The sequence below is a fragment of the Polypterus senegalus genome, chromosome 9 (assembly GCF_016835505.1).
Source record: "Polypterus senegalus isolate Bchr_013 chromosome 9, ASM1683550v1, whole genome shotgun sequence".
NCBI lineage: Eukaryota > Metazoa > Chordata > Cladistia > Polypteriformes > Polypteridae > Polypterus > Polypterus senegalus.
Window position 1 is genome coordinate 131443050 of NC_053162.1, and position 17878 is coordinate 131460927.

General features: G+C 39.4%; 1 protein-coding gene across 2 annotated transcripts in view; it reads right to left on the minus strand.

Annotated features, from left to right (window-relative positions):
- Positions 1-1555: 1555 nt before the first annotated feature.
- The window catches only part of stxbp1a (syntaxin binding protein 1a), a 39330-nt gene continuing 23007 nt past the window's right edge, over positions 1556-17878 (minus strand). Inside the window, exons 16-19 of one of the 2 annotated variants that reach the window (XM_039763879.1) lie at positions 13843-13928; positions 13362-13516; positions 7014-7148; positions 2933-3023 (exon numbers count right to left, since the gene is read on the minus strand). In XM_039763879.1, the coding sequence (XP_039619813.1) occupies positions 7039-7148; positions 13362-13516; positions 13843-13928 (351 nt within the window). In that variant the 3' untranslated portion in view covers positions 2933-3023; positions 7014-7038. Of the gene's footprint in view, positions 3024-7013; positions 7149-13361; positions 13517-13842; positions 13929-17878 lie in introns of both variants that reach the window. The other variant, XM_039763880.1, reaches the window with a different exon arrangement.

The following is a 17878-nucleotide window of genomic DNA, read 5'->3' on the forward strand; positions in this document are numbered from 1 at the left end:
CTGGAGCAGATAAGATACTTCTATAAATTGTGCAATTGCTAATAGTAGTTCTATCAATGAAGATAATTGTGGCAGTGCCTATTGCAACCATCAGTGTCCAAACCATAATCCAACCCTCCTTACACCATGTTTAACAGATGATGTGGTATGCTTTGGATCGTGACCAGTTCCTTATTGTCTCCACATACATCACTCTCATACAGGTTCATCTTTGTGTCGTCTGTCCACAAGACCTTTTTCCAGAATTCTGCAGGTTCTTGTAAGTATCCTGGTTTGTGTCTAACTGGTGGTTTGTGTTTTGCATTTTAGCCTGTGTATTTCTCTTCATGAAGTCTTCTGCTGATATATTCTCTTGACACATACACACCTGTCTCCTGAAGACTGTTTCTGATCTGTTGTATAGGCTTTGGAGTTTTTTCCTTTACCATATTGAGGATTCTTCTGTCATCAGCAGTGATGGTCTTCCTTGGCCTACTAGTGCCTTTGTGATTACTGAGCTCACCAGTACATCCTTTCATCTTAATGATTGTCCAGACAGTTGATTTAGGTAATCGTAAGGTTTTACCAATGTAGTAATGGCTTTATTTTTGTTTTTCAGCCTCATAATAGCTTCCTTGACTTTCATTGGCACAGCAGTTTTTCTTATGTTAAACAATGGCAACTACAGAGTCCAAAGGATAGAAGCAAGTCTAGGTGTCCTATGACTGCACTAATGAAGCAACGAAACACATCTGAGTAATCACATACATCTGACACCAATTGCCCCAGATATTCGAATTCCCTGAAAAATAGGAACACAGAAAAAGTGTCCTACATTGTGTGACCAAAATGTAAGTAAGATGTCCTGAAATTAAAGTCTGTAATGTGCACTTTAATCATGTCTGAATTGATTGGTTTGTAATTTTAAACTGCGAAACGGAGGGATAAATCAAGGAAAAATGTGTGTTTGTCCCAAACATTATATTTTAATAATGAGACGATAAAACCGTGCCAAAATTAAATAGCCTACCTGCATATCTACTGCATTTCAATGTAGTTAACATGCTGGATTGCATTTAATTTTGGCACAAATAATTTTACATATTAAAGCTGCCAGTGTCTCGTCTTTGGGATATTGGAGGAAACCTAAAATAAATCCAATCCCAAACATACTGTATAGTGAAAATCCCATAAATTAAAACCAGACCCTCTCTACCAGCCTAAGGCCCATTAACAAATCATGCCTTTACTTAACCCACTAAATTTTTGGGGGATTGTATGTGATGTGCCCAGTCTTCACTATGTAATATCGGCAGAATCAGGCACACATCAGGAACAAGCTGAGAGCAGGAAGACTTTCCATAATGCACACACCCACATTCATTTATTCCTAACAGTTACTGTCACCATTGATCCTAAATGGTGCGTCTCGAAGGTATGAAAGCCAAAACCAGCTCAGTCATGGAGAGAACATTCAAATTCATTTGAGGTATTGAGCTAGCCATCATGCTGCCATGAACAACAAAGTAGAAGAGAAGCGAATCAGAAGGACATATAAGCAACCACTCATGAGGGATGGGTTCAAGACAGACTACCTTTTATTATTTCCTTTGATAAATAATTTTTATACAAATCAATAAGTCAACACAGTGATCTGCTTTACAACTTAAAAAAACAAAAACTTACAAAGAAGACAAAAGAAGTTCAGAAGCAATGCATCACAAAAGCTCTCCGTGCGTGTCACAGCTGGCAAGAAGGGTGGGTTGCGAATCTCAACATAAAGTGGAAAAATATTAACAAGACTGGATTAGTGGGTCAGGGTAGGGACTCAAAGCCTTCATTCAGGAAGATGATTTCTGGGCACCACAAAGAAAGGCAAAATGGGCTCTCAGTTTACTACGATGCAAAGGGAAACATTACAGACACCACAGGAATGCAAACAATCGGAAGGGGCACAACTTCACAAAGCGGGCATCACTAGGAGACTAGAACGGGACAAATGGTGCTACACACGCACGCACACACACACTAGACAGCCCAGTGCGAGGCTGCAGCCAAAACACTAGCCAGAGACTAAATACAATACTGAAATACCATTGGCCCTGCAAGCAATGACCGGGGACACTACAAGCTTAGTTAAGTATTTATAGGAGAATAGTCCAACTTGGTAGTCAGCAGAAAAATGGGCCCAGCAAAGATCAGCGTAAACTTCCCTAAGGTCCTGGAATGATTGGGGATAGTGAAGAAGGCAGTTTTTTAATTCTGCAGTTGTCCATGGAGGAGTTGCACTTTCTAATTTAAGGTTCTAAGATGGTGGTCATCCAGGTAAGATAATCTGTATTTTGTTAAACACTGGAATTTTTTGGGTGAATAGCTTTGCAGAGACTCATAAAATGAGAAACCCAAGTCCTTCTAGGGAACGGGTTTAAGCAGAGGGGTGAAATGGTGACTGTGTCATGTATCACGTGGCCTGTTTATATGAGAGGAAGGGGCAGACATTCATAGTTTTAAACTATGAGCATTGCGATCGTTTCATTTTTCAGCTGGCTGATTCCCCATAGGATTTAGTTTTAATTAAAGCACTGCCGGAAACCTGCAGCTCAGCTAATTCCACCAAAACACAAATATATTACGCTATCAAGTTAACCAGGAAACCTAATAAAACTGTTGTGCAATGGCATTGGAGAGGGGTCCAAGGGAACTATGTTACATCTGGAAATTACAGCAGTTAGAGGCCTGGAGTCCACCCACAAAGAGAAGCCACCGGTGTTCAGCATCAATCCGCTCCTGCAGCAAGGATCGCGTGTTGTAGCGGGGGGGGGAAAGGGACCCATGATGTCACTGTGATGGCATCGGACAGCAGGCCTTTGGCTTGGTCATTCAGAAGAGGGATGTTCAGAGGTGTAGGGTACAGACGAAAAGAAGTCGGAGAAAGAGAGAGAGTGAGAGACTGCTGACTATCTATCCGGCAACCTCTTCATCAGGTTTGGTCATCTTCTTGAGTGCATCAAGGACTTTAGTTGGTGTGAGGATGTGGGTGGATCCTGTAGAAGCAGGATGAGGGGCAAAAGAGAAAACACAAGCATTAGGCCAGCTGCAGACGAGGCAGGCATGCACAAAACAGAAATGTGTCTTCAGCATTGGGGTAAATTCTTTAGCAAAAGTTCCAAAAACAAGCAGATTTCCTTTGAAGTCTCAGGTCAGCAGAGTAATCTTTGACCCTCTTATCCTTTTGATGCAAATTTCACTCTTTATATTAAAATGTTGAAGACACTTTCCTGCATGGTCTTAGCACATCACTTTCTCTGCTTATCATAAAAATAGTGAATGATTTTCAAGTGAAACACCATTCAGTGAATAAAGCTGCAGGTTTCTGCCCATCAGAGCTGGTTTAAAAGAAAAGGGGCTCCTCTAAGCACATCCTGATCACACTGCATTTTGTGCCTTTAGGTTTTTTTTTTTTATTTACTATTTTTTTGAACAGAAGTTAAAGGCAGTTGAATTGGATATCTCTCGTGCCCTTGTTTATGAAAATGACATGATGTCTGTGTCCCACAATGTCCCCCCTTACGTAGGCACACATTCCTAACCGCTCAAGCCACCCAGAGGAGAAACCTGCAGCTTTTGTGGCGGCGAGCAGAAGCGCCGCCCGCTGACACCCCACCAGGGTGATGCATCGCTATGCATGACAGACAGTCACATAGCGCACATCACATCTTGTGACAAAAAAAAAAAAAGCCAAACAAGAAAGAACAAAAGAGGATAGTGCTTTAGCAGGGCTGTTCATAGACACTAGAAACACTAAAGAATAACAGAAGAGCAGCGGGCTGAAGGTCCACAAGAGGCATGTTGCCTGTCATGAACCCTACTCGGAAGCAACATAATGTGGGATGGGGTTCTGAACTGTTAAGGCAAAACATTTCAGATTTGTGTGCAGGTTCAAACTGGGTGGGTTCCTGACAACATGACGTTCTGTGAAAATAGTGTGCAGACCCGATGGCCACAACTGCTTTGAACCAGTTTAAGTGGCATCAGCAGCATCTTATCCAGACCGCATCAAAAGTTCCTCCACCTAAAACCTGGTAAAGTATGGTGGAAGCATTTAAGCCAGAGGGCTGTGCAAATGCAGTGATGACAGCAGGGCTCTCTGTTTTAAAAGCCGCTGAGTAGACGGAATTGCCTCTTGATGTGTGCCTCAGATGTGATGCTTCTTAAGTTGCCTGGCCTTACTGCTTTTATGAATAATCTTTCTTAAATCTTCGACTGTGGGGAGGCAATGCACTGGAACAACCATCTCACTGCTTCAGAAGTGAGGTTAGATGTGAGACAAATTGCCTGAGAGGCTACAGTAATTGAATTTTACCAAAATTAGGAAATGTTCTGTCAGTCAGGGAAGTGTCTTGCAGTTTAGAGGCAGAGTTCATGATGAAAGACAGACCGTACCCTCTAAATCAGTGGTGCCCAAGCTCACTTCTGGAGGACTGCTGTGGCTGCTGGTTTTCATCCCAACCAATTTTATTTTTACTTGGACTCCTAACATAATTAACAAGCTGTTATTACCCAGTCTCTGTGTTTATAAAAATGCAAAACTGCATCTCAAAATTTTCATTAATGAGCATTTCTGCATGTTATATGGAAACACTTTAATGTTTTTATCTTTAATTGCAAGGTTTTAGTCACCCTTATCATAACTGCCATTGCAATTTTCCAGGTGCCCTGATCATTATTCACTAATGTGCACATTAGTGGGTCTGACACTACAAGTAGCTGCATCCTGTCATCTTTCTGTGTCGTCTGTCCTGCTTCATTCATTCATTGTTACCTGCCATTATTAGAATGCAATTAAGGGATCAACAAATGTGGATTAATAGAAAAATGACAAGAGAGGTAAGTGTTACTGCAAAAAGTCAGATGTTTCTAAATGTATCATAAATGTACATCTCACAACACTGTGCTTTTTTGAATGCAGAATAAGAGAAGAAAAATAAAAGACTAACTAATTAAACAATACGATCAATTCCAGGTAAAATAAAATGACCGACTGATTGCGAAAACCTGCAGCCACAGTGGTCTTCCAGGATTGAACTTGGGAACCCCTGGTCTAAATGTTGTAACAAATAAAATTGGACCTTTCCTTGTAGCCAGTGGTGCCTGAGTAGTGTGAAAAATATCACTGCTGTGCAATGTATCGAGTATATTAAAAACTATAAATATATTATAAACTAAAATAAATTGCAAGAACTAGATACTTCCCCTGTCTCTTATCCTTAACTTCACTCCAGTTACACAATTCTTCAGGAGAGTCTGACAGCAGACGTCAAATGGCAGACCCCTCTGTGGCTGCCTTGTGATGTCATTCAGTGGTCTGCAGCTGTAGTTGTGAAGTTGAGGGTCGTGGCACAGGGCCATTCTTGAAAATGTGCAGTTTAGTGGAACTAAAATCATTGGTTTATTAGATAAACATACTGTATGTGTGCATGTAAGGACAAATATGGATGCTGAGCATAAATAAATAAATGTAGCCAGAGATATAAAAATAGTAAATTGTTATCAAAGGCATACACTCATTATTTTTAATACTGAAGCTTCATTAGTAAAGTGCAGCTACACTTATTTGTGCTCAGCATTGCCATCATCTCATGGAAATAATCAATTTATATATGATATTTTTTCGATATTCAAATTGTGAATTGGGACTGCACAACCCAATAGTTCAGCACTTGCCCTACCAGCTGATCTGGTATTAATTGTCCCTTTTCTCACCAGGAGATACTCTAGTGCTTGTTTGCGTCAAAGCTCTGTGACGTGTAAATGTGTAGCACAACCCACGGGCCGCTCTGTGCAGAAGGCCTGTTATCCTTTGGTAGCTTCCACTCTTGTGTGTCACATGAACGAGCCAGAAGAGGGGATCAGAAGTCACTTATTTAGTATGTCTTTTCTAGGTGGAAGGTAGTGTTTTACTTGCTAAAGCATATCAGAGATACCAGGAGTTTGTTGGCCTTCAGACTGTGGAGAATACAACTGAAGAGAAAAAAAAATAGCGTTTGTTCATGGAGAAGCCACCCCACCAGCCTTCTGTGACCTGCTGACCATTACGGTCAATAGGAGTTTGCCCAGAAAAAAAGCTGCATTTTGTTCAGTCCTACCGTTGTCCACTCCCCAGCAGGCCTAATGCTGTATACCCAATAGGCTGCTTTGGTATGCTGGAAGATCCACTTTTCTGCTGTGTCTTCGGGACCAGTCCTCTAAACTGTGTTCACTTTGATAGCAAACTTTTCTAACCAGCTAATTACAGCTTGGTCTTCAGATACCCCTATTTCTATGTCCATTGAAGTAAATAAGGAGTGACCATCAAGGTAAATTCCTAAATAAGTGTCCTCTGACCACTACACTGCAATTAGCCAACCATCCTGCCTGTAGGCTGCTAACTTCTTTTCAACAATGTGTTCTTAAGTCACCCAGTCCACTATAGTCTTCCCATTGGCCTGTTGTGCATTTCTGTCCAGTCCACTAAATCATAACCATTAGCCTTCTTTCTTTCTATGTTACCTACATTCTGCTCATGGAGTGCTGGCCAGGTTCAGTACCAAGTCCAGTATACAGCAGTAACCATTCATTGTGTTACTATAAGCAGTCAGTTCAGTAACCTAAGGTCTGATCCCATACTTTTAGACTGATCTTGCAACTGCCGGGTTGGGTGTTGGTGGGGATTGAGGGTGGTGATGGGGAAAGGGAGTTGAGTGGGGAACAGGGGACACCCCCTTGAACAAACACTGGACTCCTTCGCAGTCTAAAGATCAATGATGCAAGCAGATGACATTCAGTGCAGTGAAGAAAGTGTGAGACTCGGTGTGATTTGGTTAATGAGATCAAACAACCAAAACGAAAAGCAAAGCCAACAAGTCTGAATGTAAAATCATAGGATGAGTCTTACAAAGAGTGAGACAGAGACAGTGACAGAGAGATTAGAAGGTAAAGAAACCCCTTCTGGTTCATATCGCAGAAGCAGTTCTTTGTCGTGAAGCTGGCGTTACTTTGTCAGCGGCCTCTGAGGTCCCCTCACTCCTCAGGGGGAGCATGATCTTCAAATGAAACCCTAGAAGACTCTCGGAAGTCTGGGTGGCGCAGGTCCATTAGAAATTTGGTGGGGGTGAGAATGTGGGTGGAACCTGCGGAGGAACAGAGCCGGCTGACGTGATTGTGCTGCATGTCACTTGGTGCCCTAGGGGCCCCCCCCCCCCCACAACCAGCCCACCCCGAGTTAAGAGTGCCATATCAAGAAGGAGGCACCATCCCCTCTTCCAACATCCTTTGTTAGCGGGGAGGACACCTTCTCCCATTCAAGAAATAAAAAAGCATGTAGAAAAACCAGAGTCATTAATGGGTCAAAACCCATAGGGTTAGGGATTTGGAGTATATAAATGGGCAAGCCCTGGCACCAATGGAATCAGGAACTTGTGCTGCCACTTTGAAACTTTGGAGGTTGGCATCTACTCCAAAAACAGCATATGCTTCTCTTGTCTTGGATCACTGGGCATCCAAGGCCAAAGAGCTTAAAGAGTAATTGGGGGCATGGGGCATGTTTGGAGGGGCAGTTGAGATACATGATTCAAGGACTGAAATTGCCATGAAAATTTATCACTTCCAAACCCATAAACAGTCACAACCAGTCTGGTGTCCTCCAAGAAGAAGGGTTGCTGTATGGAGATAAAGACTTGACAAATAAGACAGAACAGCAGAGCTGTAAATCAAGAAGAACAGTTTAAACAGGACACAGGCACACACAAGGTTGCAGAGACACGCCCGAAGAGACCCACGCCCGGACAGCTGCAAAGCACAGCATGTGAGTTCCAGATGGACAACAGGACAAACTTTACATTCATAGAAAAGATTGATGTAACACAAAACAGAGAGCGACACGCATGGCTAAGAGGTATGAGCAGCACATAATGCCAGGGCCACGATATGTGGGATGCCAGGCAAAGTATTGGGCAGGGCAGACCACTATCAGACCTTGTAGTAATAATGGGACATCAACTAAAGTGTAACCAGAACCTCAAGATACTATGCCTCAAGAATCTGCATGTCAAGCTTAGGTCCCAAATTTACAACAAAAGAGACTTAATGTAACATTTAAATTTTCTAAGAAGAGGGGTTAAGGACTATTTTAGAGCTTCAAAACACATGAATTAGACCTCAGATATGAAATTTATGACAAAAGTATGTTGGCCTTCTGATCAGAGTTTTAACGGGTTTGGTTGTCAATTGTGAATTACTTTGAACTACATTCCTCTTTTCCTCATATCTTGCAACTGTTGTGTATAATTGATATTAACCAACATGGCAAAATGGACAACATTATAGGCAAAAGCCATGAGAAATGAGGGGCCTAGGTACAGTTCAAAATTATTCCTAACAGCCAAGTCTTAGGTATAAAATATTATGAAAATATTGACTTAAGTTGATTTGTTCTGGTCTTCAGAAGTCATTAATGTGGTCATGTGATGAGAGATTTAGGAGAGTAAGTCTGGACCCGAGGGTGAGGGATTCAAGAGAAAGGGGGTCTTGATTTCATGATGAGTAATTGTGATGACTATGACTCAGGGCTAAGATTATATCAAGCCTGCAGAAGTGGCAGAATCTTGGATTTGATTTTGGAGGCTCAAAGGTCAAGAAATTTGGACTTGGATACTAATACGTAGAAAACAGAAAGATACTAATTGTCTTTAGATTTTAATAACGCAGGTAATTTTCAACTTTAATTTAAACCATCTGGTGGGAGAAATTCTTGGCTTGGGTTTTGATGTTACATGAATACAATTTATGGGCATCTGATCGTAGAGCTGGCACATAATTCTTGACACAGTAAGTTGATGATGCTCTTTGAAAGTCAAGACAAACAGTCAGCATTTTCATTTTGAATTTCGGAATTGCAAGTTGTAAGATTGAAAAAACAAGTGTTATGATTCTGTGTGTTAAAAAAAAATCCAGAGTGTTCATTTCAGCTTCTTTTATTCGTAGTTGTCCCAGTTTGGGTTTTCTGAAGTGCTACATCATATTTTTTATTGTTAATATTATTTTCAGCTAATAATAAAAATAATTAAGCCATTTCTGTCACCATTTTGTTTTTCATGGGTGCTGGCATTTTAAGTCATCGTCTTTTTGATGTGGTTTACTTTGCTATAGAGAACATCTCTAAAAATGACATGACAATATAAAAAATGGCCTATCAAGACAGGTCATTAGAAGCTTGAAGATACCCTCAAAAAACAATTGTTCATTCATTTGTGTAGTAGTTCAAGTGCTTTTGAATTCTCAGTTCCTGACTCTTTATTTTTTTTCCCTTACTACAGTTCCTTGATTAATGTTTTGGCAGTGACAACCAATAGGATAGATATCTGGTTTTGACTTTGGCTTCAATTAATGTTTCCTTTCCCAGTCATCCCTATTTCCCAATCAGCCTTTTCATGTGCAAGGCATACCAACAGTTCATAAATTGAGAATCTAAGAAGTTATGTTCATGTTTTAAATGTTTTAGGCACAAGAATCTCAGAAAGTTACTTTTGCAGATTGAGGAAAAGAGTAATCTGATATTTTTACCTTAAAAATTTCAAGACTGTTGATAATTAGACTTTAAGGTTTATCCCTTTGGGGAGTTTGGAACACACATTTAGTTTTGTGTGAAACAGAATTAGTGATACTATCTTGAGCTAAGAGATTCTGGGCATAGGGAATTAAACATGGAGCAGTGATTCAAGAAATGAGTTGTTTATTTTGCAATTATCTAGAGAAAGTCTTAAGTTCAATTTCTGAGATTCAAAAAAAGAAAGAGTGCAAAAGCTGAATTTAAAACTTTGAGGGCAGGACTGTGGGAGTTAGTTTTAGAGACTAAGGGCAGACGGAGAGAGTCTAGAATTTGAGTTTAAAGAATTTTAAAACAATAAGTTTGATATTTGGGATTTGCAGTTAAGGTTTATCATTTTAGAAAAAATGGGTAGTCATATTTGGTACATCTTGTGAAATTTAAGGAATAAATCAACTATTTGGCTGTCAATTCACAGATTCCCCAGGCAGAGTGTAGCACTCCAGATCAAAGATTCAAGAAGATATTAGTTTAAACCCTGACTTTAATGATGGCACAGAGCTGGTACTTTGGTTTTAAATTTTACTGACCAAATACTTGAAAGTTAGTTTTAGAGACTGAGGAAAGAGGATGTCTAGAGTCTGGTGTTTAAAGATTCAGAACATGGTGAATAGAGGGCTTGGCCTTCAGGTTTTTAGTATTGTGGACACAAATTTGAAGAATCTGGTGATAGACGGTACCTGATTAGAGTAAAAGATTTACCATGTAGATTAAAAGATGGTAAGGGAGTTAGGAAACTGTCCTTGGATTCAGAAATTCCTTAAAATGAGTTACTGTAAGGTCAGAGACTAAACATAAGAAGTCTAAAAGACGAAGTTAGGAATGGGGGAGGCAGGGGAGTTATAATCTCAGAGATGAAGGTTTAAAACAGGGGTGCCCTCACTTTTTCGGCTTGGAAGCTACGTTTAAAATGACCAGGTCAAAATGATCTACCTACATTAAAAATATATATATATATATATACACACACACTTTATATATAAAATATATGTTGCATACCTTGCATAACTGAATAACCCTTATTGCACAATAACAATTCAATCAACGAGGTAGCACATTTCCTCATGTTTGGGTACTTTTCCTCTGTGAGTAAGTTCTAAAACTGTCCATGAGCCCCAGACCAGCTGAATGTCATCCTGTAGTGTTAAAATCTCATCCTCCATTGTAGAGTAGTTTTAGGTGAAAAAGCGTTGCAATTTCTGATGCGAGTGAATCACCCTCAACATCTTCCCTAAATGGATAGCTTATACTGTAAATGTAGCGATTGGCACAAGTGAAGCAAAGTCTTGAAACCGTCTGTCAAAGTCTGACCGACAAATTTCAATCTGCTCTGTGTAGCATATGCTGTCAAGTTGCGCACACGGCTTCCATTGCGTCTTCAGCTCTGACGCGAGGTTTTCGATGTTCCCCCAAATCATGGCTCTGCAGCTTTGAGGACAGATGTTGCATTTTTCGTTTGAAAGCATTAACTGAGCTAATCATTGTAACCATGGTTTTGTCTTTTCCTTGCAGCTGTAAATTAAGTTCATTTAACATGTTGGTCAGATAGCTTTTCAGAAGGAAGTCAGTTTCGTAGTTTTTATGAACAGTTCGAAAGTGCATTTCCACATTTTCCTTCTTTGGAATAGCAATGATAGATTGACAGATCAGATGAATGCACTTCGTTTGTGACATCGTGAGAAAAAAATTCCTCTTCCAATTCCACATGTCCAACACATTTTTTTTTCCATACCCCATCTTTAGTCGATATAAATTGGAAGGCTAACTAGATCACTTAGATAGCCGGAGTTTTGCAGTAACTCGCACATTTGATTGTGCGTGCGGGATGACCCGTGTGTTAGATGAAAAGAGATCTCAGACTGGCTGTATGTCAGTCAAGTGCCAAATGCTATAGAGAGGATATGATAGACTAACATCTAAAAAAAAAAATTTTTGAATGCAACGCGATTTACCTGCACTACCTTTGCGATCTACCGGTCGATCGCGATCCACACATTGGGCACCCCTGGTTTAGAAGATCGAGAATATGGAAATTGATTGTAAAGAATTAAGAAACAATGAGAGGAAGAGAGGGCCTTGAGGTTTACAGACTATGATAGTTTGGGAAAGATGAATATGGGAGTCAAGTTAAAAAAAATCATGAGAATTAAAGATTGGGTTTAGAGATTTAGGAGATGCAATGAATAGGTTCAAAGATTCAAGAGGTGAGGAGGACAGAACTGAGATTTTGAATTGGGGACTTTAAGAATCAAGGTTTTGATATTCAATAGACCAAAGGCTGCAGATTCTGTGTGTGTACAGGATAATAGATAATCAAACTTTAGTTTAAAGATTCAGAATATACAATGAAGGATTTAAAGATTAAGAACACTGTGCCTAGAATATAGAAAGTTAGTAGTCAGTGAGTCTAGACACAGCCTGGGTTGAGAGGGAATGAGAATTTAAATTTTAATGTTGTACAGAGAGAAAATTACATTTTACACTTTGCAATCAAAGTTATAAGTGATGGAGAATCATGGATTTTGGTCTTGAAGTATACTGTATGTAAAAAATAAGTCTTCTGGGACTGGGCCTCAGGGTTGGAGCTGCATGACATACAGAGATAACAGACAGTTTTGAATCTGGAGTAACAGGGATTAGGGATTGTTCTGAATCGCCTCCGAAGAGTAATACTAACATAAGAACTAGTAAGAAAAGAAGGAGACAATATCTCACTTGTAGAAATGTCTTTAAAAATATTTCTTCAAAGGAATGTTTGAGATGGAGAGTAATAAATAGCACTTTGGAAATTTACGAGACCGCAGGCCTGGAAATTGGTAACTAGAAGTCTACGATCGAGAATGAGTCATTTTGGTTTAGTGTTTCAAAGGGACAGTGAATGTGGCATTTTTCCTCAGGTGTACACTTTCATGACATAGCAACATAACAGTCCTGTTCTTAGCTTAAACATTTAAGGACTTATAAAGATTGAGGCTGTGCTTAAGTCATTGATTTTCAAATGACAGAGGGTTCAGTAAGGAGACTGAGACAATAAAAGGTCTGTCACTTTTCTTTGGATTTACAGCTTCAAAGGACATGGAATTGTATGATTCCTGGTAAGTAAACAGTGATTACAGATTCTAAGTTTAAAGAATTAGGAAGTACGAGTCGTTGACATGATTTTACAGATTCAAGGGGCAGGACATCAGGAATTAGGTTTAATTAGGTTTAGATTTCCTGATGACTCTGATTTCATAGGAAGGCCCTGGCCCATAGAAACTGTGCAGCACTGCACCAGAAATAAAAGGTTTCCCTAAAGTCCTTATCTATCAGATTTCAGCAATCATCTGATGCAAGAAGGGAGATGAAGCAGTGGAATAAGTTGAGCAAATCATCTGCCCATCTCTATATTACTCTTGGCACACAGCCTCACCAGGATCTTCATGTTCAAGAGCCAAACCTAGGATCCAATAGTTAGCTTAAGCCATCATTTTTCATATTCACAAATTCGGTTTAAAAATAACACAGTGTTACAGCATGCCCCTTAGTTGTCAAAGATTTATAATAATTATTTCAACAAATGTCTAGGGCTGACCCAGCTTCCCTTTACTTCCATTTATTGTTTTCCCAGGGAAAGGCAGTATTAATGTGTGCATTCTGCTGTCTTAGTAAGGAGACATTTATCGATTCAGAAGATTTAAGTTACTGGCCATATGCATAACTCTTCAGAATCCCACCCACTCCCCCTTGGCATACTCACCAATGATGGCTTCCCATTTGCCATTGGCCTGTGTCACCTCATAGGCGCAGCGCATCTCATTGAAAGACGCACCTCCAATAATGAAGACCAGCACCCTTGGGCCAGTTCGATACTCGCCTGGGGTCTTGTTCTTGTGCCAGTGTCCATACCGAGCGCTGTGAGTCAACAAAAAATAGTCAGAGCTAGGTGTCTACATCCAGTGCTTTCACAAAGTGCATTTCTAACTAGCATGAAATATCAAGACACATCTTAAAATGAGCGAAAGTAAAACCATCCTGAGAGCAGACGTCTTTGCTTCAAAAACGTTTATTCCATCAGGGGAATCACATATTGGGTGTCCTGAACTGAACCGGCAGTATAAAGGTGTCCAGAAGCGTCTGTTTATAGTGCTTTACATGACAGATGAAAACACTAAAGTAAAACTTCAGTGCAGCACACTGCAGGTTAGCGTCAGTTGTCCATTTTATTTCCAGACACTTACCTGACGGGGTGTGTGATAAATGGGGCAGAGGACCGTGTGGAAATGTAGGGGTAGTGCTTGGTGTCCAGTTTGTCTTCAATTGCATCCTGCAAATCAAACGTGCGACAGTCAGCAGAGCTCTCATAGCTCTCAAAGACTATTGAATGTGAAAAGAATTTTACCCCACTTTTCACATTTTTACAGCATTACAATATGGAATGATAATGCATTAATCAGTTCAACTCAAAAAACTTACAATATTTTTTTTTTAAATATTCTCTGCATTGTTGTAAATTAAGTTTAAATATTTTAAAATATCAGACGGTGTCCGTTCTGCTTCAGTCAATGTTTGACAGAAATTACAGCCATGGATATTTTAGGGTAAGTCTCCACCAGATGTCTATGTATTTGACTTATATGCAGATGAAACTCAGCTATAGCTTATTTTCATACCAAATATCATTTCTAATATTGTGTCCTTAATTAACTGTATCAATTAACTAAAAGAATTGCTTGCTGACAACTTTCAATATGTTTGCACTTTCACAAAAGTGACACTAAAATTAATTTTGCAGGAAATCACTAGTGTTTTTTTATGCAAAATAAGGAATATTGCTTCCTAAAATCTACTTCCATATTTACCTGGGTTCTTTTCTGCATCTTCATACCACACCTGTCAGATCAATTCCATGTATTCCTCTTATTCACATCATTGCAGAGTGCAGTATATTTTTTTAAAAATCTAACATGCTGCATACGTTTTACCCAAAGACAAACCAAAGTGTGCCATCATTCACATTGGTGTGTTTTCTCTACAAGAAAACTCAGTACACAGAAAGTTGCAGCTTCCAAAATCCAACCATTCCCTGCTGTTACCTGCTAACTGCCTTATCCTAGTTGAGGTTATGCACAATTCTTTTTTTTTTGACAAGACATTTTTTGTTTAAATACTAAATGACAGGCAGATGGATCCAGATTAATACATTAACAGGAACTAAATGCCTTTCTTCTTGTGTGAATGACAGAAAGTTTGCCCTTAATTTTGCACAAATTATTTAGCTCATCTCTACTGATAATTAATTGCCTCCGAATACAGAATAAAAACAAATGTGGTTAATTGTGGAAAATGATGTAGACTGCAACAAGATCCTGTCTGTTTTAACTCAGTAGGTCTAAACATTACCTTTAATGATTTAGCGCACAACTTAAGCCTTATCTTTCATATTATTCTGTCTTCTAAAATCTCATGGCACTAAGACCTATTATTCTAGCTTCTAAATATAGAAAAATTACAATAGTGTCTAAATATGATGGACACCAAAGAATTAATTCATGCATGTATTTCTAGTAGTGCTGATTGCTGCAATGCAGTATTCACTGGCTGTTCAAATTGCTACAGTGACAATTATTACAAGAACTAAAAAGCAAGACCACATACAGTAGCTCCTGTTCTTAAGTCACTAGATTCTAATTGAGCTTAGAGCCTATTGCAAAAATCCTTCTTCTTCACTTATGAAACCTGTAACTGCCAGACTAGAGGGATTTGCAACCTGACTGGGGTGAAGGATGATTCCCTACCCAGCTGGGAGGCCATAATAGAAGGATCACAGAAATGAAGGAGCAAACTGGCTGGGATGATTCCTGGTTTCTATCCCAGTCGGGAGGAACAAATAATGGTAGACGGAGGATAATTGGATATTATAAACAGCATCAGAGGTGGCCCTCAGCATGCCCCAGTTTGCATACCCGCAGGGTTGTCTGGGTAGCACAAAAGGGCAATCCTGTCAGAGTCCCTGGGTACTGCAGGTGGGCACTGTCAAGCATGGATCTCCCTGTTTTGAGGAGCTTCCAGTATGATCTGGAAAGGCTTCCATTGTGCAATACTGTGGCACCAGAAGTATGCCTGGCTCCACAAGAAAGGAGATGTGTTGTCAGAGTCAGTAGTTTAGAAGCAAAGGAGGAGATGAAAGAGACATTTGATGTATTTCTGTTTATTTATACTGTGCTACACTGAGTTAAGTCCATTGAAGTACTGTTACTAAGAAAAATGAGAATGTTATCATTCTATGTGAAGCTGAGACTTGTACACTGTTAGAATATTATAAAAAACATTTCATCTTTTTTTTTTTTTACAATTTTTTAGCCAAATCGATAAAACTATATAAACTAATATATACTACACAAAATTAACTTACCTTAACTAACGGCGAAACACACCGCGAGCATAGAGATACGTGTAGATAGGGTCACTATGAGAGCGTAATGACTGGTTGTGCATCACAGTTCCGACAATAAAGGCGCTCACCGCTCAGTTGTGCGTTTACATTTTAGTTTTCAATCAGTGCGTCATTCTCATTGTTATTTTACTTAGAACTGCACTTTTGTTTCCAATAATTTGGCTCTGATTGTAAAGACAATATAAACACATTTCAATGTGCAAGTTGTTTACAAAATCATAAAAAAGTAAAGGGAAAAATCTATAAACGCTTTACTAAATTCAGTGAAATTAATGTGTTATTGATTTTTTCTTCGTTTTAACCCGAAACATCCACGGCGTCGATCGGCGCCTGGTGCGGGTGCACAGTTTGCACCGCCCACTCTATGGCTCTGTAATCTACCATTATTTCTGTATTATTATAAGTGAAAAGTTTATCAATGTCTCAAGCACTCGTTCTCATATTGGCGACTCACGAAAGCAGCATTACCTGCAGCTCCCTACTCCCAGTGGCGTTTCAGTATATCACGAGAACTGGACCAATATGATGGGAAGTTGGTCTTTTGTCAGCCCCACTAGAGTTCGATGTTGAAAACAAGCCTGTGGATGCAGTGGTGCATTCATGAGCAAATGTTGTGATTCACCATACTCATCTTAGGAGGCAACTCCTTCAGTATGCATGTGAAGCACCTGCAGTCCAAGCCAACTTTCACACATAGTGATCTTGGTTGGCAATCCCCCCAGGCAGACACGTGGTCCAATCCCACCCTCCGGAAATGTCCATCTATCTGCCACAGCCAGGTGTTACATGGCCGTCCCCTTGGCCTGGTCCAGCCACTCGGGTCCTCAACAATGAGGATCCTGTTAGCCGGATCACCCTCGGGTAATCGCGCCACATGGCTTTAGTGCTGTAACTGACACTCCCTCACAGTGCAGGTAATGTGCCTCATTCAGGACTCCATCAGCAACCGCTTATTCAACACAATTTATTGTGCATGTGCTGAAATTTTTATTTTTCAAGACTTATATTATTATTATATTATTATAACCTTTGATATATACTGTAGTATGTATTTAAGTACTAATCAAATAATTCACTGTAAAAAGTTGCAAAAGTTTGCGCTAAATACTTTATTAAAAATAAACAATTCATAGTAATTCTCTTGTGCTATGTTTATTTGTATAGGCTGAAATTTTTGTTCTTCAAAACTTGTTATATTGTTTGTATATTTGTGTTGGCTAGTCTTTGGTTTATGACATGTTTTCTTATTGTTTAAAACTGATTTTATTTAAAGTACAGTACTAATAAATATATGTTTAATTCTATCAAGTATTTATACTTTAATTCTTGAGAGTAGGTGCTTAGGTTGGGGCAAGCTGCTAGGGGCCCCAGTGCATTACTTTGCCCAGGGGCCCATGATGCTGTTAAGGTGGCCCTGTGTGGTAATGTTATACAATATACAATTTGGCATTGAAAGTATTTTCTATCTTGAAATTTCATACAATAAAATTTTGTCTTATGCCTAGAACCAACTTTCCAACTATAAAAAGTTTACTAGACATCACAAACTTTAATGTACCATTCATAAAAGGAGGCAACCAATTAGTTGGCCAGGGTCTCCAGAACTAAGGCTGAATCCAACTTTGTCTATAATGTTGCATTACGGTTGACCAAGGACACTCCTAGAGATTTAATTTTTTTTACAGGGATGCTTTGACTGGAGTTTTTGTTTTCCTCCCTTCCATTCTAAGCTAGTTATGTCTCAATGATAATATTAATTGAAATATATTGTTCCATTTAGATAGATAGATAGATAGATAGATAGATAGATAGATAGATAG